At 41.1% G+C, this 27,582-nt stretch overlaps 1 protein-coding gene across 1 annotated transcript in view; it reads left to right on the forward strand.

Annotated features, from left to right (window-relative positions):
• The window catches only part of myo10 (myosin X), a 163,300-nt gene that overhangs the window by 119,929 nt on the left and 15,789 nt on the right, over positions 1-27,582 (forward strand). Inside the window, exons 18-23 of the mRNA XM_087831244.1 lie at positions 1,256-1,364; positions 2,433-2,513; positions 17,398-17,522; positions 17,669-17,783; positions 26,590-26,696; positions 26,798-27,016. Of these exons, the coding sequence (XP_087687370.1) occupies positions 1,256-1,364; positions 2,433-2,513; positions 17,398-17,522; positions 17,669-17,783; positions 26,590-26,696; positions 26,798-27,016 (756 nt within the window). The remainder of the gene's footprint in view (positions 1-1,255; positions 1,365-2,432; positions 2,514-17,397; positions 17,523-17,668; positions 17,784-26,589; positions 26,697-26,797; positions 27,017-27,582) is intronic.

Here is a 27,582-nt window from a genome sequence, read left to right on the forward strand (position 1 = left end):
AAGAGGTGAATCAGCAGAATTTCTACTGAAAAGAGGTTTTTGCTGAAAACATCTGAAAAAACTGGAATTTGTGCTGAAAATGGGCGAAGAAGCTAAAATCTGTGCCGAAAAGAGTTAAAAAAGTTCAACTGTGAACTGAAAATATTGTTGCCATAAGTGGGATTTGAACCCCGGCCTCCTGCTCTGAGAACGGCTGCTCATCTCGCTGAGCTAAAACAGCTCAACCGGGCAAGGAAAACTAGTGACCCCACTGATAATGTGGCAGAAATGGGCAAAAAATATTGCATAAAAAATTCAATTTCTCAAAAAGTATAGAAGTTATGAGCACCAAACGTCATAGCAATAATTAGCAGAAAGAGCAGAATTTTTCAAAGTTTGAACGGTGCAAAAAGTGCTTTGAGGGCATCCACACAATAATGGTTTAAGCTGCACAGCGCCTCTAAGTGGCCTCTCTCGTTTCCTTCAGTTAAAAATATATATTTTTTTCACACCAATAATCAAAAACTGAAAACTAGAAATTGGACAAAAATGTGATTTTTTTTCCAAATTGATTGATCAGAACTGACTTTTATTTAACCTTCACTTTGTTGGGGCTGGCACTGTAAGTATTAACTAGGGTGACCAGATCCCAGCCGGCTAAATGTGGGGCAAACACCGTTTGTGTGGGAGAAAGTGAGACATGTCAACAATGCAGAGACTGAATGTCTGAGTTTATTTCACTGTTATATCAGCTTCTGTCTGATTTTAGGGTTTCAGTTTGGATGTATTTAGAGATTAAATGACATTTCTGAGCCACATCTGACACGTTTAGCAGATATACTGTAACATATTTCCCCCTGTGTGAAATTGAAAAACAACTCTAGCAAAAAAGGCAGAAAGTTTATTTCTCAGAATAAACAGCGGCTTTGTTTCCCATCACATTCAACAAAATCTGTAAAGCTAGAGACTTTTTGTGATTTGTTTTTGTCCCTGATGTGTATAGCATCAGACAGGCTGACCTTCCTGAATAAAAACCCTTCCTTTCATATCTACTGGGAAAAAGCTAAACTTTAGAAAAGCACTTGTTCTGCAGAACCGCTTAAAATGTGGGACGGAGGCGAAGCTATAAAAATGCTATTCAGTCCCACATAATCATCATCAATAGTATTAAATTTGACTTTTACGTAACAACACTGTTATCAGTTTATTTCATTTTTGCATTTGCACTGCGAATTTCACATCACACTAATTCCAAGTATTTGCTTCTACTTGTCAGGTTGGACTTTGTCTACGATCTGTTTGAACACGTCCTGAGCCGGAACAAACAGGACACTCTGAAGAGCAGCATCAAACACAGACGGCCCACAGTCAGCACCCAGTTTAAGGTAAGTCGCGAATAAAAAGTGTGTTTACTTTAAAGTCTTCCTGAGTTGTTCTCTACCAGTGCTGAATGCTGCAGCTGGCGGTTCAGACACAACAAAGTTTGCTGATTGATCTGTTTTTGGGAAAGTTGCACAGGTGTGTAGAAATCACCAAAAGCTATTTATTAGCAGCAGTGGGAGTTTTGCTACAGTGGCACAAATCTTAGTAAGAGAGGCAGTAGAAGAAAGAGCGATAATAGGAAGAACTGCATTAGATTTGTTAACTAATACCTATTAAATAATGTGCAGTTGTTGTGGTAGCAGCAGCGACTACTTTGAAAGAGTGCTTGAGTAAAGTAGTTTTTCCAGATAAAGCAAAAACATGTGACTTGGAGAAATAATGGTTGCGATAGTAATTAAAAGATGGAGACGCTATGATGTCACCATCGTATAGCAAAGTTGTCTCTAAGTCTCTTAAAGTGATGCTGTCATGATGTTTTGTGATCTGACTGAGATGAGTAGCATATACTGCTTCATCATGAGCTTTACTCTGAGTGGGCCCATCAGTAACAAAATGAACTTTGTGCTGTAGTGAGTAAGACTTCAAACTACAGACTGAGATAACAGACTTATCAGGAAATCACTTAATGGTGTAATAAATCAATTTAAAAGTAGGCTCATTTTTGCATAGAATCCTATACAAAGATTTATTTTGCAGCCAAAGAGTCTCCCCCTGCTGGTTATTAGAAAGAATACACGTTTGAGGTACTTTCTCATAGGCTTCTCTTTACAGACCAGGAAATTGCAGTCTGTGGTTATTACAGCATCAGTAGTTGTTATAATAAAGGTTTGAGCTGACATAGTAACAGAAACAGTGGTTGTAGCAGCAATGTTGTACAAGTTGTAATAAAACTATAAGGACTGAATGAAATGTGTAGAGAGTCGTTATCTCTGAGTGCTTCTGTTGGCTGTCGTGGTAGTTTCTGCACATGTTCACACACCTTTAGTCTATAGTGTCTGACGCTCTCTGTGCTCAGACGGCTGTAATAGTGGTAGTAACTAAAGTGTTTACACCCATTTATTGTCTTACAGGACTCTTTGCACTCCTTGATGGCCACGCTCAGCACTTCCAACCCATATTTTATCCGATGCATCAAACCAAATACACACAAGGTGAGTGCTCACCACACACAGCTTTGCCTCGAGCACACATTAGCACATCTAGATGTCGGGCCGTGGGGAAGTCTGTGTGGGATTGTCATTTAATAATCAAACAATCCTCCCCCACCAACGAACCGCAGACAGGAATGAACAGTGTATGGCCCTTCTGGTGACCTTTCACCTCCAGTTGCTTAGCAACAGGCAGGAGAAGTGGAAAATGCAGGGTTAATGTACACAAATGATATACTGGGACTAGTGGGATTAAGTATCTCTGCCCACTAAGGATCAACCAAATCTACTGCATATTGTTTTTAATAATGTTAAATGAGTGATTTCAGTTGTTCATATGAAATATTTTCAAATTCTTTGCATGGTAGCGTTTGACTTTTGGTTTCTTTGATTTAAGGATTGGAGGAAATAGAAAACAACACAATAGAAAATACAATAGCCCAAAAACAAAGAGGGTTGACAAAAATAGATTCAGCATCAGTATGGCCCAGATAATGTTAGCCTACAGGAACGGTTTGCAGACCATGAATCCAAACTCTCCATTGTGCTCTGAGCTGACCATCACCAGGTTGATGCACCTTACATAAGTTACAACTTGCTGGCTAACAACCAAGAAGCCGTCTTGGATGTAAAAAATGTGAATATGAATTGATATAAAAGTCTGTTTTCATTTCCCAGCTTGAAGCATATATTTCTGTGATCTTGTGTTTATTTTATTAAAACAGATTTTTTGGTGATTTTCCATCATCTGACTTCCACTAAAATTGTACGTCCTTATAAAAAGCCAGTTAGCCAAAATAATCAAGGCTAGCTTAGAGTCTGAATAGAAACATATGCAGTGTTGATCAAGTAAAACTTGACTTAGTTGCTGATTACTTAAAAAAGTAATCAGTAACTAATTACTGATTACTTCCCCCAAAAAGTAATCCCGTTACTTTACTGATTACTTATTTTCAAAAGTAATTAATTACTTAGTTACTTAGTTACTTTTTAAAAACACGATTTACAGCCCGAATAGGTGATAAAGTGATAGATCTTTCAGCCCAATTCTACTTTTTCTGCATAATCCATCATACAAAATGTAATCAAATGGAAAAGTCTCTTTTTAAAACTTGTTTTATTAGTTTTAACCTTTTAACTTTATGCATGCAAAAATTTAATTATCTGCAACATTCTCTGACTGGAAGAAATTAGTTTAACATTTAAACTTATTTTCTGCACATTCCAGCACATAAAATAAAATATTTTTTTGTGTGTTTACACTCAGTCTTTCAAATAGATGCAAGTAAAACACAGCAGAAAATAAATAAAGTCAAAGACTAGCGGTCCTGTTGCTCTATTTTCACCTGTAAAGCAGGAGTGGGGTAGGCGGAGGTTTACCCTGGTGCAGGTGTGCCGCGGCGGTCAGTGGAAGAATCCGCGAGTTTCTCTGTGAGTTTCTCATTACGTCGTAGCTACTCGGTGCTTGTTTGGAAGTTTAGGGGTTTTTTTCGCTGTAAAAAGAAGTTTTCTTCCCACGCACAACGGACACTAATGTTTTTGTCACTTTTTATGGAATCAAACTCAAAGTAAGGTCAGTACTTCCACGCTTTAAACGCTGCACGCTCATACTCTCTCTGCACTCGATATATGATCCATTGTTGATCTGCACACAGCTGTTGTCACTAACGTCGCACTCGCTTACGTCACTGTCATGAGACATTCTCGCAAAAAAATCACGGTTTTAGTAACGCAGTAACGCAGCGTTCCTACGGGAAAGTAACGGTAATCTAATTACCGTTTTTGCAATAGTAATCCCTTACTTTACTCGTTACTTGAAAAAAGTAATCGCCCATCTCTGAACATATGTAGCTAAAATAACTTCTAAAACACATTTTTTCAAACATATTTACTCATTTGGTTTTGTAAATGGATCAAAGAGCTGAAGAAGAAACAGGGAACTATTTGGTTTGTGTAGAACTACTTAACCTGTTTTCCAGCAGCTTCTCGATGGATTGTGTGCTCAGTGAGAGTTAATTATGAGCCACAACAAAGGTATAATGTATTTTTATACAGTTTTGGTTCAGAGCTTGTAACTACATACTTCTAAAACAGTGTAGTTAAGTAATATTAAATGATCGGCTTGCTTTAAAATACGAATCAGTCACAATGACCCAGTATAGTCGTAGATACTTGTTCAGTGCAGCAGAGAAGCTCTCAGCTTTTCAGAAACAGCTGAGCTGAAGCCTGAAAATGGAGCATGACATTGGATTGTCGTTTGTTTGCTTGGTTGTCAGTTTTCTCACACGTATTCTCAGCAGCTGCCTCGTTTATTCTGTCTTTTTGCGGTGTATTTATTTCTAGCTCGTACCTGCTGCATGTTTATCTGCAGGCTGTGGTTTATAGAAAATGGTTTAAAATTTCCCAGGGTGCTCAGGGTGTATTGACGAGTATCATCAATATGTCTGGATGCCTCGCTGCCTCGTTAACGTCACTGCAAATGTTGAATGTGTCAAGCTGAATTTGAAATACTCTCATTGATTGTTGATGCCAGTGATCATGTGCTGCCCGAGGATTTCCCTCTGCTGCTTGACTGTCTGACGTTAATTATTATGTTAATTAACTTTATTTTCTCCAACCACAAGGTCACCAGTGATGCTCAGAGGTCATAAGCTTTTTAAACTGTTTTTAGTTCATTTATGAGGAAAGTGTAACATTTTACAGTATTATATATTATGTGTTTAATTTAATTTAATAGGAATTCTTTATACTACCAGTGCTCTTATTCACAGATATCTCTAAATATCACTTTGACTATTAGTCTAAAAAAACGTCCTTAAATATAAGAAAGTCTCTGCTTCTCAGCCACACTTTGTCTTTCTTTCATCATTATCTTACAATGGCTTTTAAAAGAAAATGGAAAAAAAAATAGAAGTAGAAAAAAGTCTGATAGTAAGACTTTCACAGAGTTGAAAGGTCAGGAAAAGATGGTCGAGGTATGATTGGAGACTTTCAGGGAAGTTGAAAATCTGTGGGAATTCGTAGGTGGTGTAATTCATCGATCCAGGCATCGACACACACATACACATTGTCCCTGTTTTCTGAAGTGGGTTCTGTTTCATTGCTGACAAATCCAACTGATATCAGCTCTGAGATTTATGGCACAGCTGTGGTGTTTAAAGTGACACTATTCACTTTATGTTGCTGAGCCTTTATTTCTCTGCTGGGAAGCTGTGACGAAGGACGTGGATACTCGGAGGTTTGTGACGCAGATGTGGTGCATCTGTGAACACCGGGAACAGCTCTGTGTATGAAAGTGCCTCTGTCGTTTCTGGAAGTCGTCTGATTCACACACACAGTGGGCGCTTCTGTTTCTGTGTGTGTGTGCAAAGAGAGTTTGTCTGTTCTTTGTGCATCAGCAGTACATATGAGATGGTCGCTGCCATGAGAGTTAAGATGCATTTTTATATTTTTCCTTGGAAAACTGTAGCGAGTGTAACTGGAATAAAACCTATAAACTATAAACTAAATAAAAATGTTTTATTTTTTATTTAAACTTTATTTAATGTAATCTGAGATATTTGAGATTTTTAAACCAGGAAGTAAAAAGCTAATCACACCCCTTCATTCAATAGTTTGTAAAACCACCTGAAGCAGCGTTACGACTTTTATCTCTCACATCACTGTGGAGTCATTTTGGCCCACTCTTCTTCTCTGCTTTCATTCATGCACAGCTCAGGTTGCACCACAGTATTTCACTCAGGTTGAGTCTGTGCTGTGACTGATCTCTCTATGAGAGTTTGTGCTGATACGTGATGGTGTTTGGTTTTCACCAAACGTGCCACTGTGCAGAATGGAAGGGCGAACATCTTCACCTTGGTCTCATCTGTCTGAAGGAAATAGTTCCAGAGGTTTTATGGTATGTTCAGCTCTATCTTTGCACACTAAGCTTGGGATGAATTTGCTCAGAAGATCGTGGAAACTAATGGAAGCAGTAACGTTGTACTTTTTTGACTGTATATTGAGAGACATTATATTTGTTATAGAAAACATCAGGACAAAATTGTAGCATAAAGTTAAAAAAACCCACCAATTTAAGACCATACTGTTAAACAAATGAACAAATCACAGAAACACACTACACGATGTTCTCATGAAAAGCTTTTAAGGTTATATTACACACAAAGATGCAGCGGTAAGAAGCACAGACTGCTGGGAGTCCAGCTGGACAGCCGGCGTGTTTTTATGAGGCGAAACACGAGCGTCTGGACTCCTCTTCTGATCGAATGTTAAACAAGGCTGGGCGATGACTCCTGAGTGGAGCTTAATGTAGTGGGGAAACGAGTTGGAGAGAGGATCAGCCGCTCCCCAGGGGGATACCGGGGTCAGAGCACCACGGCACGTGGCCCCTAAAAAGCCCTCGAGAGGCGTCCCTGTCATCTGCCGTTTGACTCCGAGCAGGTGTCAGAGGGCGGTGGGGGAGAGGTGGAGGGAGCAGTGAGTGTGTTCATATGAGCAGCAATAAAAGTGAAAACCTCATTCTACAAAAAAACTATTAAATAATAAATTGCTCTTGCTCCAAGACGTTCCCTCCCTGTTTCAACATTTAGGACTTTCAGGAAGATTTTCAGGAACTTCCTATAAGTCTATCTGTAAACTAAGAGCTGTTTTAGCTGCAGTGATGTGATGGTTTGCATGGTCAATGGGACTCCTGCAGATGGTGAGTGGAGTCTGTGGAAATATCAATATATAGACTGAATGCATAATGGAAAGGACCGTTGGCTCTGAATACAACAAGGAGAGATATCAGCGTATAAAATGCATTTGCATCTGCTGGACATTTACAAATAGACATAATCTTTAGGTTCTTTAACACTCGATGCTCTGTGTGTTGGAGTCCAACAGCCAGTATGTTAACTGGAAACACTGGCACCGTGCCACCACAGACTGTGGTCCGGAGCAGGCGCAGCACGCAGATGTACAAGTTATCTATAGTAAAATGAGGAAGTGTGACCCCGATGAAGATATCGCGTCAACATTACTTCCCTTTTTCAAACAGAAATTGTAACATTTGCATCTCTGCACGAACCATTTGAAGACTTTGTGTTGCACTTTCTGGTGAACTGACAGACTAGCAACTGTGAAAATTTAATTTAATTGGATGAATGCAAAGCAACAAATGTTCAATTCAGTTTGCAGCAAAACACAACATCACCCTGTTCAAAGTGTTAAAGCCTGAAACGTGGACACAGAATTTTATTTAAAAGTGCAACGCAGTCACACGCAGCAGAGCTAACATATAAAACTGTTTTGTTTTCCCTGAATGCACCAGAGCAGCCACTATTTCTGGTGGGTGGGGTCCTTTATCTTTCTATTTTGTGACATCCTCACTGCCTATTAGATGACAGTCAGAAGGATTTCTGTTGGATAAAAGGATTTTTCACAGACATATTCCATCTTTTGTCTGTGAGCTGCATCGCCTCAAATTCATAAAAAGCTGTCACCCTCGTCATCCTCACTCATCAAATGCAGTCGACCGTTACCACAGCATCCCCGCCCCTCTCTGCAGCCAGCTTTATAGTATCTGTGTGTCTGCACTCTCTGTGACAGTGACAGTAATAACAGTTGAAGCTGATCACAATCTATTGATTGTAGTTCTTGTTTTCATCAAGCCTGACCTGTATTGACTGCACATCGCGTGTTTCTTTGTCCCTCTGACAAATTTCACTCCACACACTCCTGTATGTATATTCGTGTATATTGAACATATTTGTAATTACTGGTAGTAATTAAACCACAGACTGTGGCCTTTAATGTTTCCATTCTGTAGAAAAATGGGTGTAAATCGTCTGTATTTTCATAAAGACATGCGCTGGATGAACACAGCGCCGCTCTGATGTTTCCTGTTTGTCATCTCATTAATTGGGCTTGAAGGCTTAAAGACCCCAAGTTCACAGAAAAGCCTGCAAGTCTTTGCGCTGTGAGTACGTGATGATTATTATAATTAATGTTTGAGGGCAAAGCAGTAATGCGGTTTGGTTTGGTTAATGGAGGGATAATGAAGAGAAACAAGCTTGTCTTTTTGCTATGTTTCCATTTATGCCAGAGGAAAAAATTGTTACTAGATTTGGAGTTACAGAATGTGTGCAGGCCTCTAATGAGCTTTACTTAAGTGGCAACTTCTGGGTCTGAAAAATGAAGGTAATTAACAGGGTTTTAATAGTTTTGCAATTTTCATTAATTTTTATTTTTATTTCGTTTTGACTTCAGATTTTCAATTTTATATCAGTTTTAATTAGTTTTTACCAATTGTTTGCTAGTTTAGTTTAGTTTTTATTTTTTTGAAAATCCTTAGTTTCAGTTTAGTTTTGATTAGTTTCAGTTAGTTTTAGTTGTGTTTGCAATAATTAAGTGTAACAAAATCCCAGTTTCATCATATCAGTCATTCTGCTCATCCTTGGGTATGTTGCTATTCCAGCTACCATACTGCACCCTGGACAGGTCGCCTGTCTGTCGCAGGGCTAACACGCAGAGACAGACAACTCACATTCCCACCTATGGGTTCTTTAAATAAATAAATAAAGGCAGATAAACAACCATTGATACCAGGCAACTATAAAATGTATATCTTGGCCCCAATGAGACTATTAACTCTCGCAGCACCGGGTGTTCGTAATTTTGGTTCAAGTGAATTGATAAACTTTTTGAAGGTAATTGACTCACACAGTTGTGTAGATATCCCCGTCCTGTTGTCTCGGGATGCATCACGCTGCCTTGCCTGGGGTTAGCTTCTGTTTTCTGGGGATGAGGGTTGAGTGTGCTCCCTTACCTTCTCAAGCTAAGCTAGGTTAGCCTTCTTGTGTGAGCTTTTCAAGTGCACTTTAAGGTTTGTGGGATTTTTTTCCCTTTAGAAATGTCCCTCATAATTTGTCTGTTTCCACTACAAGACGCTTGCTTTATCCAAAACACAGTCATATTCAAAGTAATCCCAAATTGGACTCTGGCTCCCGACTTTTCCTGACATGATTCTGCGCGTGGACGGAGCAGCAACACAGACGACTCGACTAACGTGCTGCCACCTGCTGGCATAATGAGACACAGCAAGAAAAAAATCTGGAAACTAAACTTCATTTTCACCCTTGACTCTTGTATGACACGCACACATCAATGAAAACTAAACACATTTTTGCTATAAATTCAGTTAATTTTAGTTAGTTTTGTGAACACTCATTACAGTTTTAGTTAGTTTTCCTTTTTTTGTTTTTATTTTTATTTCCGTTAACGAAAATGTTTTTTCACTTCTAGTTTTCGTTATTTCGTTAGTTTTCGTTAACGATAATAACCTTGGTAATTAAACAACTGAACCATTCCAACTTAAAAGAAATGCATAAACACTTGAAGGAACGTTTCTCACGCTTTGTTACAAAGTTACAGTGTGGATTGTGTGACGAGAAGAGCAGAAGTTAGAAACACAACATGATTAGATGTGAAGTTTATCATAATTGAAATACTGCAGAGCCTTTGGGGCCTCTGTCGTACCAACGATCCAGTCTGAGGCAGCATCTCAGCGCTGAGCGGACACAAAAGTCACCAGCATGTTTGAAAGTAAACAGCCTGCTCTCTCTCCCTCACTCTCTCCCCTTCACACACACACACACACACACACACACACACACACACACACACACACACACACACTCCGTCAGGCCCGACAAGTGGCCCGCACAAATTAGCCTCAGCAGGAGATGCATCACCATGGCAACCATGGCCCTCCCTCTCTCCACTCACACAGAAAAAAAAGGGGGGAGTGGAGTTGTGGGGATTGAAAGCCTTTGTTAGAGTCTGTGTTGGCAGAGTGTGCATGTGTGTGTCTGAGGAGAGAGACGGGGAGACGGACGGCAGCTTTGGGAAGTTTTCTGTCAATTGCCTTTAATCTGAAAAACCCTGAAAGATTGCGGCGCGGAGGAGCTACGATGCAAGGTGAGACCACGATGCAGGCTTTGAATGGGAAGTGGTGCGTTCAAGTACTTGCTTGTTGCACGGGGATTAAATGTCAAGCGGTGGGTTTTAGTGCTGTGGTATGAGGGGCGATGCATCGGTGTGTGTGTGGCTACATGACAGATGCACAAAGCAGGTCTCAGGCGTTTCAGGCAGATTTCATTTCCACTTTTTGCAGACAAATAAATTATATTATCCAGGGACACATGGGTTCAATGTTTGACATCAATTCTTGTATTTTAATATCTAAACTTGTTTTTTAACTACAGACTTAACCAATTGAATCAGGCAGTGGGGTGCAGGAGCAATTAGAATCAATCTATACATTTCTAAAGTTTGGGTACAAACGTGTGAATCTGTTTAAGCTGATCTGTGTTCTCCAAGTATCTGTGAGCATATTAGTTATGACTCTGTCCAGAAAAAGATGCAAGCATGCATTCCTTAATCCATTTAAATGCCAGAATTATTCCCGTCAGTGTCGTTATTCCTCTGTAACTTCATAAAGCCGTGCACTGGAGGAACACATCGCCCTTCTGATGTTTTCTGTTTGTCGTCTCATTAATTGGACTTGAAGGCTGTTAGTCCCTGAGTGATGCACGGTGCATTTTGAGGGCAAGCGACACTGGAGAGGCAAGAGTGCGTGATGATTGTTAGAATCAACGTTCAAGGGCAAAACAATGGTGAGGTTTGATTTAGTTAATGGCAGAATGATGAAGAGGAAAACGACTGTGTGTGTTTGCCAAGAATGCACTTGTAGCGTGACTCTGACTAGCTGACTCTTTAGTTTGCCTTTTCTACACAATTGACATTTTTTAAAGACACTAAGGTCGGACGTCACTTTGTAGATGTGTTTTCTCTTGTTTGGTGTTACTTAATGTGAGTCCTTAATGAGTCCTTTTGGATTTTAGACCAAACAAATGATCTCACCATGAGATTTTGGCCTTTTAACACTGCTTTCAGACGATGCATTGACCGGGCGCTCACCCAGTGAACTAATTGATGGATTAACTGATAATTGAAATGTCTTCTGCATCAGGCTACACTTTTTTTTACTGGTTTATTGATGGTTTCTCTTTTTTTGAAGTATATCAGGGCTCTTATACAGCTCAGACCTATTTGCTGGATCTCAGGTTCAGGGTTCATTAAAACTGATACTCACATGAGAGAGGGTTAAGAAGTGTTGTTCAAATATCAGCACAGATATTTTCCAAAAGAGGATTTGCCAAAGATGAGCCACCAGTGGAAAAGTTGTTTTATTAGTTTAATTTCAGTTGCATTACCTTTTTCGTGCCGTTGATATTACCAAGAAATCCAAACCCACAACAATCCTTCTTCAAAGTGGGTTTAACAGGGTCGGGGTCCAGCAGGGTCGGGGATTTAGGCTGGATTTATGTCCACCTGTGAGTGAAAACATTGTTCCGGGGATTCCCCGAAAACTCTTTGGAGGAGCCCCCACTGAGCAGTGAGTGATAATCCAGCTGGCTCCCACAGGCTGACCTGGATGCTCACAGGAAAAGAGCCTTCTGACAAAGAGAGGTTTTGGGGCTCTTGACGCCTTCAGGCCTCTCAGTAGAGCAGGAATGTTGATCTTTGCAAAGATGGAAAGGCTTCAGATACATTTGGATTGCTTGCTTTAAAGCCACTGTACATTGAATGCTTTTGGATTGTGGACAAAATAAGCTGTTAGAAGCTTTGGTTTAGATTTAGAGAAATTCGCTGATTAATCAGAAGAATCTGGACTTTGAAGTGCAGACTACAGCAAAGACTACAACAGCAGCTACAGTCTTTCTCTGTCCTATTTTTATACTTTCTGAGTAATGATGCTCATCATTCAATTACTGCTGCCTGTGGCCAATGAACTGCAGCTTTATATCAGAGCAACACAGTTAAACATGTACTACAGCCATACTTTAAGGTTCTTCCTTTTTTTTCATAAATATTCGAGAAACCCAACATTTTTGTCAAAATGAGAGTTTAATTTATTACCTAAAAACAAACTTGGATTAACAACAAACCTTTTCTCACTCTGGGTCCCATCAGGTGTCCACCTGACTCACACCCTGGGCTCACCAAACATTTAGATTTATCATTTCAGCTCAATGGAACCATTGCAGACGCTGTACCTGCAAGTACTAAAAGTCAACAGAACCTGGGTACATCGTTGTATTGTACTCATATTGTATATAGCATTTGTATTCTATTTTATTCGATTGTATATAGTATTGTCTTGTATTTTATTCTATTCTATCGTGTACAGTATCTTATTGATATCTTATTCCAGTGTTTTTCTCTCATTTTTCTATGCACCTTTGCACTGCTGTAACAAAACTCATTTCCCATGCGTGGGACTAATAAAGGTTATCTTATCTTATCAGGAAAACCAGAAGCTTCCAACATCATATTCTGCATGTTCATTTGTGTCTGTTTATAGAGATTAACCTTTTAAACACTAAACTTTAACTATGAGCCAGTAGGTAACGGTTCCTTTGTTCTATCAAAGTAAACGTCAGATCTCATACTGTCATTAATTTGATATTTTTTTAAAAAGAAACAAAAGTTGTTCATGAAGGCGAGAAAGGACATTTTGACATCTCAGGCTTCAGCACAGCTGCAAATTGTTCCTGCTGTGCGTTCTGTTTCAGCTTCAAATATCCATATCTTAGCCACATAGTGGTTTTGTGACTTTTACTGCACTTATCCTGAGGACTGTTAAAAAAATGATGGAGCAGTCGCTCTCTGGTCATTCTCACTGGGATTGAAGGATGGCCAGCTCATCCTGAGTTTGGTTGTTTTTCCTTGTTTGCTGTTTTAACCCCCGCCAGTTCCCAACCCCCTCGGGAGCCGACTACCACGACTCCTTTTGTCCAGCTGAATGCTCCGAGTTTGGGATCTTTTAGCTGGAAAGTTGGGCTGAGAAAGTTACTCTTCAGGCTTTTGTTGTCATGCACCTTTGGAGGCTTGGGATGCTCAGCCTTCCCCTGACAGCTGATTTATGTCACTTTTATTGTTCTGGGCTGATGGATTGTTAGATTCTTGGTAACTCTCCCCAAAACATGTATCCTTAGAACTTGGCAGCCTTCTCATGTTTAAAATTGATGTTTAGTGAATGATTTATTTTATATCCAAGCGAAATTAGGTACATTTCTCCTTTGTTAAATCTAAAGCATAAAAGCATAAAAGCATAAAAGCCAGCCTCAGACTGGGATGAGACCAGCCTCATATACAAGGGATGGCCACATGTGTTTGGCCATGTATTAAAGTTGATTTAGTAATAAAAACAGTCGGCTCCTGGCTCCAGAGAGGGAAAAATGGGAGAATTTTCCAAACAATTATACCAAGCATAATTTGTTTATGTGAAAATGTCCAGACACTAGTCCTATTTTTGAGACCTAAAGGCTTTATTCATGTGTCAAATGCTTTCACATGATTTTGTGTGTGTGTGAGAGCCTGGTGTATTTTCCTCTGTAGGGATATCATTTCACCTGATCTATTATCTCCTCTCCTTGCTTACATTCAGCACTAAAAATACTGACTACAAAGGAAAAAATGAGTCTTTCTAAAACAGAAAATGTGATGAATAAAGTAGGAAAGTCTCTCTCTGACCTTCTTTCTGATTGGTGGAAAAAAAAATGCCAGTGGAAACATATTGGAACTTCTTAAAAATCAAAGAGAACAGACAAGAACAAGACAGAGGAGCATCCAGACAAAGCTGCATTTGACATCCCAGAAGCAGCCAAAAGCTGAGCAAGAAGAGGAAGCGATAGCGGGGCCAAAGAAAGCCAGGAGGCAGAGGGCAGCTTCCCGACACCGCTCGGCTTTGTACCTCCACAGCCTGGCCGTATGCAAATGCAAATTATGCTAATAAGGTGCACTCTGCAACCAGTGGCAGTAAAAAGGGCGCCATTCAATCATTCAGTCAAGATCTGGTGGTGAATTGGCCTGCCTTCATCTCAACTGCTCAAATGGACTATCAGCGGGCTATCAGGGGAGCCGGTCGCTGAATAAAGGGGGCATTACGATCGAGTATGAAAGCACCCTCTTATTTGGAGTCCCCCTCTACGCCCACCGAGGTTACAGGGTGAGAGGGCTCCCGGGAAAATGGCTTTCTCTGAATGCACTTCTGTAAGTAGTAATGGTATCTCAGAGCCAAGTGTGTTTTTGGAGAGGGGAGGGATTGGTTTGTTGCTGGCTGCTGCTGTCAGACACATTTCTTTGTCTCGGAGTTCAGACTTTTGAATGGCTGGTATGCAGTTGGATGCGTGTACATGAGAGTTTAAAGGGACTGACGTTTCATGAGGCTTAGCTGCAGACGTCATGTGATATGGGTGGATTGTTTCAGTTATCCAGGATTCATTCTTGGGGATTTTTAGCTTCTTTCATTGCCTAGTTTTGCTCCTTTTTCTGTTCTCACATCAACTGAGTTTGTATCAGTAGACTGCTGTTTCAAACAAATGAGCTGTGATAAGATCGCTGTACACAATCTAACAACATGCAGCTTCTGAAGAGGCAGATAACCAAAGTCAAAGGAGCTGCATTTGTGACGCAAAGTGAAACGTGACTGCAGTGGATGATAATGTTGCCATGTCTGTGATATAACAAGGTGCTTTTCACAGGGGACAAATCTTCCAGAAATCAAATGTATGTATTTTTTCTAACCTGCACTTCAGTTTATCCATATAGATGTTTGAATTTTGAAGGCATGGACTTAAAAATGTCTGTTTTTTCTGAACATCATGAAACTTTGGTCAATTTTATCTGCTAGCAAATAACTTAGATGTGAGTAACACACACACACCCCTTCATGGTACAGTACCGTACTGGTAAAGTGTGTTATAGTCATACTATAAAAACAGTAGTTGGAAATTACAGCATGAATAAAAGTTCGTGTAACCGTGTGCAATGAACCTTTGACCCTTTGAAATGGTTGCTCTGAATTTGGGGACCAAGTCTGCGACTACTTGCAGTCATTTTATGCCTTCTAAGCGACTTTAGTGCATTAAAATGGTGATAAAACATCAGTAAGATGGAGTTCATCTGCTATCAGTTTGCCATTGAATGGAGTGAAGGTAGAAATGCATGTGTTAGTGATAATATGGCCATTACCTTTGATAAATTAGTGAAAATCTGAAATTGTTTGCATCTATATACACAGAAATTCCAGTTTCAGACCAGCCTGAAACTCTGAAAAATAGTTGGGTGGTTAATACAGGACTGCAGTTTAACTACAAAATGATGTAGATGCTTGGCAACCGTGCTTTTATATAGGAGCATAACCAGAATGCAGCCATTGGGCAAACAGCTGAGTCAAGACCCAAACTGCAAGGAGATGCACTCATCTACACAGACTGATTGTAACGTGTTAGTAACCTGTCTGCATTTAGACGTTTGAAGGCAGGTATTTGCAAACATTGGATAATCTGAGAGTAATTTTAGTCGGACTGTGATTGGTTGGAGACAGGTTGCCTCTCACCAGAGGACCTGGACAGTTGCCTTCTTAATCACAAGGGAGTTGACGTCATAGTTTTACTCTAGTATGACGACCCAGAACAAGACTTGTATAAACGTCTGAGCCAAAAGAATGGGGGTGCAGTTTGTGTTGCAGTCTATTGTGTAGAATTCATAAAGCTATCTGTAAGTGTGCACTTGCCTTACTTACCTACAGCTAACCAAACACATTATACCAAGGTAACACTTTAGAACTAAGCTTTAGCGAGCTTATGTGCATCGGCTGTTTTGCCATCTGGTTGGCATGGTGTTCAAATGTGATGTGTTGCTACTCTTTCACCAGAGGATTCAATTCAATTCAATTCAATTTTATTTATATAGCGCCAAATCACAACAAAAGTCGCCTCAAGGCGCTTCATAGATACAGAGAAAAACCCAACAATCACATGACCCCCTATGAGCAGCACTTTGGCGACAGTGGGAAGGAAAAACTCCCTTTTAACAGGAAGAAACCTCCGGCAGAACCAGGCTCAGGGAGGGGCGGCGGCCATCTGCTGCGACCGGTTGGGGTGAGACAATTGCCTGGACCTGGACAATTGCCTTCCTAATCACAAGGGAGTTGACGTCATAGTTTTACTCTAGTATGACGACCCTGTAAAACCCAGAACAAGACTTTTGCCAAAAGAATGGGGGGAAAAAAGCATGTCCAGAAACAATTATGCTTGTGTGTAGAGCAAGCACGTTATCTCTGATATGTGAAATATCCAAATTTTAGAAAGCCACTGTGTTTCTTTAAGTTGAGCTAAAGCATTTTTCGGTGTGCAGTTTGTGTTGCAATCTATTGTGTAGAATTCATAAAGCTATCTGTAAGTGTGCACTTGCCTTACTTACCTACAGCTAACCAAACACATTATACTAAGGTAACACTTTAGAACTAAGCTTTAGCAAGCTTATGTGCATCAGCTGTTTTGCCATCTGGTTGGCATGGTGTTCAAATGTGATGTGTTGCTACTCTTTCTGAACGTTTTTTGCCAGCCACACTCACAAAGCAACGACCAACTCAGTGAAACACAACAAAATACATCAAAATCCCACGATGCTGCAAACACACAGAAAATAAGTCAGAAAGCAAAATCAATCAAAACTGCTGTGAAAAGCATTATATCTCCGCCATCCAGCACCATGCCGAGTGGTAAGGTCGCAATGTGAAAGGCGATTCACATTGTTAATATTGTTGTAACAGTGTTATGAAAGCAGCATTGAGCGATTTGTAGGGGAACATCAATAGATGTGCGCTGTGTTGTTAAAGCGTTCTGTCGTCAAAGAATGAAAATCGTTAGCTGTTGCTGCAGGACGCTGTTGATGCAGGACGCTGTTGATGTTTGTGCTTGATTTTCGAGACAATATTACTTTTACTTGAACACAGCGACATTCATCTGAATATGTTTCCCGTTTTTCTTCAAAGATGCCTGATCATTTTGACCAGACGGTGGTTCTGAACCAGCTCAGGTATTCCGGCATGTTGGAAACAGTCAAGATTCGACGCACCGGCTTCCCTGTCCGGAGAACTATTCAGGACTTCTGCTCGAGGTTTGTACCCACTGCGCTGTGCAATCACACATAAGCCCGCACTGCTCTACCAAAAATGTCAGACCCCAAAACAGGCGCAGGGTCATCAACAAAGCAATCATTAAAAATCCTGCAAAAACCCTTGACCCCTGCTTTTACTTCTTCAGGTACAAGGTGCTGATGCGTGGTTTGTTGAATTCAGAAGACCCCAGAGGGTGCTGCGTCCAGCTGCTCTGCCAATATGACAGCAGCAGTGCAGAGTGGCAGCTGGGCAAGACCAAGGTGAGCAACACATTGCATTTGCTGTTGTGCTCATTAGTGCAGAACATCCAGAAAGAGTGTAAGCCAGGTTTTTCCCTGTTGCCACACTTTATAGCCGGTCTCTCCTGCACACGGAGTGGAGCAGGCAGCAGTTAGTTACGCTGGTATAGGAAAGCACTTTAAACTCAGGACTGCACTTATTCAGGGTCCTGGTGGATTGGGTAAACAGTGATTCGTGAAGAAGAACAGATTTCTCACATTTTCAGGAATATAAGGTTAAGTCATCATTGTTTCTTTTCTTCTTAAACTCCTGATAATTTCGTCTCATTTGAGATCTCTGCATTTGTGTGGATCATTAAATAGAAGTCTTGGGCCTTTGGCTCAAGAATTGATCCAGGTCCAGATTCAGTCCAGGTTATATTGTTGTCCAATAAGGTCCTTTTGAACATATAAGTCTTGCTGTTTATTGGGTTAGTTTAAACTTGGTCTTAAAAGATGAAACGATACCGTTCCAAACATCTTTTATGTTTAAGGCTCTCCAATACAATTATATTTTATACAATAACTCAGTCTTTACTTACAGGTTTGCATTCCCTCTCTGTCAGCAGTGAATTATTTGCCTTCTGCTCAGTTCTCTGTGGCGTAATTGACTTTTTCCCTGTCTGAGCTCCTGATTGTATCTGGCTCCATACCGGTTGTTCTGTATTCTCTTTGCTAACTTGGAATATGATTGGGTGCAGACTGAACATCACCGCTGGGGGGATGCCAATCCATTTTGGCTGCTCTGTGTTCCCCTCAAGGCTTAATTTGACTTCATACACCGTAGAAACTCAGCTCTATGAAGTGTGTGTGTGTGCGTGTGAGTGTGTGATATTGAGGTCCAGAGCACCTGAAGCATAGAATCCAACAATTATTGAATCCAGTCTTCAGTCTAATGTTCCCTGCTTCCACTACACCGGATCAGGAAGAATATACCTACTGCCAGGGTGTGTGTGTGTGTGTGTGTGTGTCTGTGTTTTGAGGGGAAATGACAGATGGGGGATACAGATCGCTAATCACAGCATGACCGTGTGATGCTGCAGGAGGTGACAGCAGTGAAGGATAAGTGCGGTCGTGGGTGGACAGACGAACGGATGAGTGGTCATTAGTATGTGTGTCAGTGTCCATCCAGGACCAGCGATGGCACAGGAAACTGAATTGTGAATACCCCGTTAGAGCGGTGAGGTGGAATATTTAATGGATCCCTCCACTACATGTAGCCCATTTAAAAACCTATTTTCATGCTAATGACAGTTTTCAACTCTGTTCATTATTTTCAAGTAAAATTAGCTATTTAGCTAAAAATAAAATAAAATACACACTGAGGGTAACAAATGTTATTACAGTCACAGGAATAACAATAGACTGGACCGGTGCTTATATGGAGCCTTTCTATGACTACAGGTGTCAGTGCACACATATATTTTATCTGCTTTCATTTGCATCAGAGCAGATGAGATGGACTCACGACACATATATAGCACAAAAGAGCTGCTGGGCTGCTGAACTTCTGTGGCCTTTTCCACCTTTCCTCATGTAGCAGTCCATCTCCTGGTATCTCGTGCTGACCCGGCAAACCTTCTTATGGCAGCACATATAGATGAGCCGTCCTGGAGGAGCTGGATTACCCGTTCAAGCCGAGTGGGCTGCAGATACCATCTCGCTTTACCAGCAGTGACGAGGACGCAAACAAAAAGCAAAAATAGAGAGTGGTGTGTAGCCATCGCCTGTCGAGCCATTCGTTTTCTGGGGTTTTCTTGTTGTTGCCTCTCCAGTGCACCTGTTATCATTTTCATCTGCATCAAAGCAGATGAAATGGATTCATAATGGTTTATGCTTCAGAACAACAACATTTCGATTACCCAAAAGATTATTGGAGATTATTTAGTCATCAAAAATATCCATTCATCTACTATAAATAGCAGTGGTTGCTTTATTTCATATACCGTATTTCCCGGACTACAAAGCACACCTGACTATTAGCCGCACGAGCTAAAATCAGGGGAAAATCCAATTTCGTACACACATTAGCCACACCTGACTAAAAGCCGCAGGTGTTTCAATGTTGACTTATCATATGTAAGAGAATATGCACAAAGGGAATTGTCAGGAAAGAGATGGCTGTTTGGAGACACACCCCTTTTATTAATATTTTGAAAAACAAGTTAGGGGTACATATTTGCATAACTTTTTAGGTATATGTACAAGTACGAAACATGTACTGTGCTTCATAAATGAGTAACAAATGTAGTACATAACAATAACCTACAGCACACCAGAAAAATAGATTCGGCCTAGGGCTGGGCGATATGACCCAAAATTCATATCTCGATATTTTTTTAGCTGGATGGCGATATAAGATATATATCTTGATTTTTTTTTTTAAAGCCACAAGGTAAGAACAAAAAGAGTTCTTAGTCAAAGCATGACACGAAAAGCATGAAAAAAACTACTCAAAAATAAATTGAGCATTTATTAAATAATAATGCTCCATAAATAAAAGAAAACTATGTTGTTTTTGTGCATAACAAAGAGCTCACAATTGTGCAATCAAAATGTAAACTAAAAGACGCAGAGCATAGTAACAAAGACAGATTTCACAGCTGCTCTGTTCCCAACTTCTACTGTGTGACTGACAGCCTGGAGTTTGAAATCCTCTTTGTAACCATGTCTCTTAACAGGTGCCATTTATTGCCCTTATACACACACAATACGGTAATATTACGTTGAAGCACAGTACGCATCACTCCGCGAGGCTCCTCGGTAGCCGTAATGCTCTGACAATCCATCAAGCCGGTGCAGCTCCGTAGCTTACCAAAGTCGTACTAAAACATTTTTTGACAGATTGCTGAGCGCTGTGTACCACATAAAATTGGTTTGCGGTCATCAAGCACAACCAGAATTCATACATAAGGCGCGCTGTCGATTTTTGAGAGAATGAAAGGATTTTAGGCCGTACATAGCGTTAGCTCGTTAGCGTGGTTAGCTTGTTAGCGTGGTTAGCTTGTTAGCGTGGTTAGCTCGTTAACACGTTGACGCCGTCCAGCCCCACGCACGGGGTGATGCGTAGTACCTCGTCAACGGAGATTTGCCGTGTCCATCTTGGCGCTGCCTGCAGGTGAAGCAATGGGGGAGGGAGGGGGAGTTGTGTTCAGTGAAGGAGAGGCGAGGCCGAGTAACGTTGCGTAAAGACAAAAGCGGACAAAAGAGAGGCAAACTTGTGGCTCCACAACTATAATTATAACGTAACATAGACTATATCGATATAAAAGATATTGTCACATCTTATATCTTGTATAAAAATATATCGATATTTTAAAAAAAAAACCTCGATATATCGCCCAGCCCTAATTCGGCCTACCTTTTAGGCTCAGGTGCAGTGACACGGCTTTAACAAGAAGAAAAGTCAGTCATTCACCACCATCTTTCTCTTCTTCCTGCGCACTAAAACCACCAAAGTCCTCTTCTCCAGTGTCGAAACGAACAGGCTCAGGATGGCTTCGTCATCCACTCTCAGCTTCTCTCCTTTGTTGTCAGTTTCAAAACCAAAGAAATCCTCGTTGTCAGTGTCAGAGTCGAACACCCTCTGAAGGGCCGTGGCGGTGTCCTCCTCTCCATCATGCAGCAGTCCAGCCCTTCGAAATCCGTTGGTGATCGTGGATGTTTTCACACTTTTCCACGCTGTCAGAATCCACTGGTGGAGTTGAGCATAACTTGCTTTTTGCAAGTTTATCGCCGCTCGTCATCCACGCCTCCCTCTGAACGCGTAGCGCTACTTTGAAGTTTGTTTTTCGCGCTACTTGTACGGCACTATGTTGCCTGGCGGATGGATATGTGACCAACATACCACTCTTGAACCCCGATCCTTCCGCCAGGCAACATAGTGCCGTACAACAGCCGAACAAACAAAACAAATCCTCTTACGATATCACAAAAATCATGTTCAATCCATAGAAAAGCTGCACCCGACTAAAAGCCGCAGGGTTCAAAGCTTGTGCAAAAAGTAGCGGCTTATAGCCTGACAATTACGGTACTTTTTACTAACGTATTTGTAACAGATTTTAAAAGACTGAGAGAAACATGTTTTGTTTTTTGGTTTCTCTTTTGTTTTGGCTGTCTGCCACCTTTTACCAGATTTACACAGCTGTTCGTGACTCGCCGCATACTTATTGGTTGGAAGACCTTTTTTGAAATCTCCTATAAAGCATTCAGCCTGAATGGCCTCTGCAGACCTTCTAACCCTGAGACCATACTCTCCACTGAACCACGGAGGCGTCCCTGCTGCTGTGACTGCCTGTAAACTGTTAAATCAATTCCATCTCCCTCAGAGGGATTTGTCCACTTTGTCCTGCTGCCTCTCGCAGTGAGATTTACATCGAGGAGGCCTGCAGCTCTTTTCATTCAGCACATGTCCAGACTATTGTCTTAGACTTATGTCTTGCTTTTTTAACCGCCTTAAATTTAATTTCCTAGAAAAGATGTGGCTCTGCTTTCTTCTCCTACTGCTTAGTTTTCTCCACGGGCCTGACCTGGGCCGGTAAGCAGCGCTCCCCAAAGGCCCCAGCAGCAAGAATCAAAACGCGGCGAGGCTTAGCGAGGCCTTTGTTGCACTAATTAGCATAGTAATGATTAAAAAGGATTAGTCGCCCGTTTTACTGGGATGCAAATGTGTGCGCTTGTACACGAGGCTGCGCGTTCTGAGCATGTGCGGCTCATGTTGGAGGTTGTTTAATAAAAGGAGGGCGTGTCTTTTGTGTGGTCTGTATATTTGCGTGTTTTTCACTTGGAGCTTGTGTGGCATCATTTCTGTGTGGGCTTAGTTGTTTTATGTAAACATAGATCAGCGTGTCCACTGTAGAGATTCACAAAGAGCTGCTTTCTGCAACTTATATGTGTGAGTTTTGTATGAATGCCTGAATGAGCCTGGATAGCTGCACTTCACAGGAACATTTTAGATTTCTTTCTTTAGATTAAGTGTATTTATTTATTTTATATAAATACAGTGGAAAAACACATTCATGTTACATTGAATCTACTATGAAAGAAATAAGGGTAAACTAAATTTTAGTATTTAGTCCTACAGACAGTAGCGGTTTTAGATACGGGAGACACGGGTGGTTGCCCGGGGCGGCATCGTGGTGGGGGGCGGCATCACGGGCATCGGCAAAAAAACAAAAAAATGCTCATACTCATGCTGCCCCGACGTCAGCCAGCGCATATTGGGAATGGCATAGGCACCGATCAGTTTTCTATCGCCCATTTCCTGGGAGTAAAGGCGCCCTTCGTTTATGAGGTGCGCCTGCTGCTTGCGGCGCAGAGACCAGCGGGCGGGGCGGTGGGGGATTCTCTGGCCGGCTGGAGCAACATCTAATAACCAACTCGCAAAATAAAACAAAATAAAAACAAACCAACAAACACGAAAACACCAGACATTATAATAATGAGTTATAATTTGCACCAATGTTTTTTCGAAATTCTATACACAAAAAGTGAGCGCGAGAGCCCTCGGTGCGCCTGCTTGCTGCTGAAGTCAAAGTAAACTTTATTGTGGGGGGGGCGCCAGAGGGAGTGTTCGCCCAGGGTGCCAAACAGGCTAGGACCGCCACTGCCTACAGATTGGAAGTGACTTTAGGGAGTTTCTCATTCAACAACTTAACTCTAACCCTTACCACCCAGATTCAGGCTCTGGCTCTAAAGTATAAAATGTGACAGCTGATTTCTCTGGTGAATCTTTGGATAGCCCATAAAGTAATCTACAAAAGTTGACGACACCATAACCAACATTCGTGCTTTGGCATGGTGATTTATGTGTTAATTACCACTTAGTTGTGTTCCGGTATTGTATATGCAGTGCAGACGATGATAGAAACAAATGAAATGCTGCCACTTTTTGTTCTTTGTTCTTTTTTTTGCTTTTGTTTTTGTGTCGAAGGCAAACATATTTGTCCATCCAGTTATTCCACTTCTCTGTGCATTTCCTCACAACCAGTTTTGCTCTAGGAGTCTGATGACATATGCAAGTCCTTATATTCAGGCGATTACTTTTATTCTCTTGCTGATGAATTCAAAAATTGTTCCAAAACAGTAGCCAGAAATGGATATAAGGAAGTCGACAGTACTGAGGATAGTTGCAGGCTGTACTGACACAACATGTAGTTACATTTCTAGGGATGTGCACACAAAGTTATGGCGTAAGGTTTCAGAGGGGTCCACAGTTGTACCTACCTCCTGTTTGGTCAGGTTTATGGTTGTTAATGCTCACCAGTGTTATAAAATGAGAGGATAAGGTTGGGATGTGTTCAGAAGTTGCTCTTCCTGCCATGTAGCACTCAGCAGGAGACTTAACTTTAGGCACTTGCACTTCTTCTTCTTTCAGCTGCTCCCTTATTAGCAATGGTTCCAGCAACAGTCCACATCGTTGAGCTGGGATATTTTCATAGATATGCATCTTTTATGTGTTCTATTAATATATAAATGTGTTACTTAAAATACTCTCATTTAGGCAGGAGTGCCACCTGGGAAGAGAGTTCAAGAGGCAGCATGTCCACAAGCATGCTGTTAATTATTTTTAGATGAGTAAATGTACTTGTTGGTAAGTCTGGGGCTTTTCCAGCCTGAAAACTGAATTCCTGGAGAGACACCAGTGGTTTGTGTGCTTGTCTTTGTATTGCATGTGCACGTGTTCGGCATGTAATGGATGTTTCCCTGTTAATTAACCTGCTCATAAGTGACATCCACGTCACCCTGACAAGTTTACATTTCCCCCAAAAAATCTCATTAGTGCCTCAGTGCTGAGGATCCAACACTGTCACTCAGCCAACACACACACACACCATATCAACAGGCAGTGTGTACTCCCGTACCCCCATTGCACCGTGATATTTCCCCACCGTCACAGTCGCCTGAGACCGCGTCCCATATCTCATTTTCCTCCCTCCCTAATCGGATTAACCCCCGGCGGCCCTCGCTGGGCCCAGTTTCTCTATCAATGGACGACAGCTTGGTTCCTGGAGCAGGCAGCTGCACTAAGTGCCCGTAAGATCGGTCTTTTCATGGAGAGATGTAGCTGAAATCACTCGCTGCAGTAATCTGCAGTCTCTAGTAGCAGGAACAAAGGGAGAGGAGGATCTGGGTTTGATTTATGTCGGCCGCTTTGTTTGGCTCTGTTGTTCTTCTGTGAGCGACTGTCTGTTAAATGGTAATGTTATAGAAAAAGAAACGGCCTGCCTCTTTTTAATTCTGTTCACTTGTAAATCTTTTATTCATAAAGTGCGGGTAATACAGCACAACTAATGGACAAACTATGTTAAGCTGCTGGGACTTTGCTGGGACACATTTTAATGTGACTTTTGCAAATGCACACCTTCATATTCTCACAAATATGCATTTTTTCCCTCTGAATATTAGCACTTCCTTGAACTATTTTACCCCAAAATTGTTTTGGTGTTGCACAATATGACACGTTTAAACTCTGCTGTGTATTATGCAAACATGTCACGAGATGTTCTTTAACTCTTAAAGGTCAACGTGAACATGATTTTACCTGAAAAGTAAAACAAAACTAGAAAAATTTGCATTTCCTGCAAAAATGCTGTGTGGATGCCTTAATGCTGAAGATGTCTGCTGAAAAAAGCTGAAAAGGTTGAAAAGTTGCAAAAAGTTGTAGGCGGAGAAGAAACTGAAAATTCTGCTGAAAACAGGTGAAGAAGCAGAAATTTCTGCTGAAAAGTGGTGAAAAGCAAAAAATTCTACTGAAAGGGGTAAAGACGGAGAAATTTCTGCTGAAAAAAAACATTGCCCTGAGCAGGATTCGAACCTGGCCCTTCTGGTCTTAAGGAAGCTATTCATGTCACTGAGCCAAAGTGATTCTCACAAAGAAGAGGTAGGGAGATTGACTATTCTGCTGAAATGAGCAGAAGCGGCTGAGAATTGTGCTGATAAGAGGTGAAAAGGCTGAAAACGTTTCAGAAAAGAGATGCATCAGCAGAATTTCTGCTGAAAAGAGTTTTTTCTGAAAACAGCTGAGATTTGTGCTAATAAGAGGTGAAAAGGCTGAAAATTTTGCAGAAGTGGTGAATAAGCAGAATTTGGGCTGAAAAGAGGTGAATGAGAGGAATTCTGCTGAAAAGAGGTTTTTGCTGAAAACAGCTGAAAAAGCTGGGATTTGTGCTGAAAAGTGGTGAAAAAACTGAAAATTCTGCTGAAAAGTGGTGAAAAAACTGAAAATTCTGCTGAAAAGGGGTGAAAAAGCTGAAATTTGTGTTGAAAAGAGTTAAAAAAGTTTAACTGTTAACTGAAAGAAATGTTGCCATTAGCGGGATTTGAACCCGGGCCTCCCAGTCTGAGAACAGATGCTCATCTCACTGAGCTAAAACACAGCTCAACCCGGCAAGGAAAATCAGTGACGCCACAGATGATATGGAAGAAATGGGCAAAAAATATTGCAAAAAAAATTCAATATCTCAAAAAGTATAGAAGTGAGGAGCACCAAAAGTCATAGCCGGCATTAGCAGAAATAGCAGAATTTTTTAAAGTTTGAATGGCGAAAATCGGATAAAAACTGTGGGAGTAGTTAAGTGCCAAAAAGTGTACGGAAGCAACTAGAATATAGTGGAATAAAAAATAAAGAGAAACAGGAACTCAATAGCCCTCTGAGGGCATCCACACTATTAGAAGAGAAAGAAATGAGGAGCAGTTACATTATTGATTTTTCCCTTACTTCTCTTCAGTAACAATAATAAAATAACACTTTTTAACACTTTTTTTGTCTCTTTATCCTATCTATCAGGTCTTCCTTCGGGAGTCTCTGGAGCATCGCCTGGAGAAGCAGAGGGAGGTGGAGGTGCTGAAAGCAGCCATGATCATTCAGGCCTATGTCACAGGCTACATGGCCAGGTACAAAAAATGAATAAAAACATCATAAACTTCAATAGGATCAGTTTTAATCTTCATTGAAACCAAAATGCTCAATAACCCGGTCCTCGTCCTCCAAACAGGAAGCAGTACAAGAAGCTGCTGCGGTGTATTGTGGTCATCCAGAAGAACTACCGGGCTTTCTACTGGAGGAGGAAGTTCTTGCTCGTCCGCTGGGCGGCGCTCACCTTCCAGAAGTGTCTGCGAGGGCAGCTGGCTCGTCGCACCTACAGCCGGATGCTGGAGGAGAGGAGGAAGAAGGAGGAGGAGGAGCGCCGCAGGTGGATGGAGGAGATGGAGAGGTGGGCTACTCAGTTTATTCACCGTGTAGTACTGTAGCTACAGCCAAATCAAAAGTTATTGTGCAAAAAGAAAGTAGGTTTTTGCAAATGACCGTTTTTTTGTTTGTTTTTTTTAAATTAAAAGAAAAGAAATGAGAGAAATCTGGGCTGGAAAATGTGTTTGAAAAATGTGTGCCCACTGTGTTCTTCTGCCACTGGTTTATTTCAGTCAGTTAGTGAGGAATTAACACAAGTCCATCATCTGGGCTGTATTCAGGACTTTGAGTACGTACAGGAGTACAAATCCCCTGCTTCCATTATTTCAAATGACATAAAAATGCTACACATACATAATAAAAATGTTCCTAATGCCAGTGTATAATACTGGAGGAGAAACGGAGCATAGCTTTAGTTCTGGCAGACAACTAATTGATTCTCAGCTGCAGTCATCAGATGAGTGGATCTCATCAGCAGCTAATTTACAAAGCTTATGTAGGACATGCTATTTAAGTAGCTTAGCTCGGCTACGGCTGCTGTGCATCTGCAAGCTGCTTTGCAACCACCTGAGCTCCTCTTTTAGAGACTAC

The sequence above is a fragment of the Neolamprologus brichardi genome, chromosome 18 (assembly GCF_056152115.1).
Source record: "Neolamprologus brichardi isolate AB-2024 chromosome 18, ASM5615211v1, whole genome shotgun sequence".
Lineage (NCBI taxonomy): Eukaryota > Metazoa > Chordata > Actinopteri > Cichliformes > Cichlidae > Neolamprologus > Neolamprologus brichardi.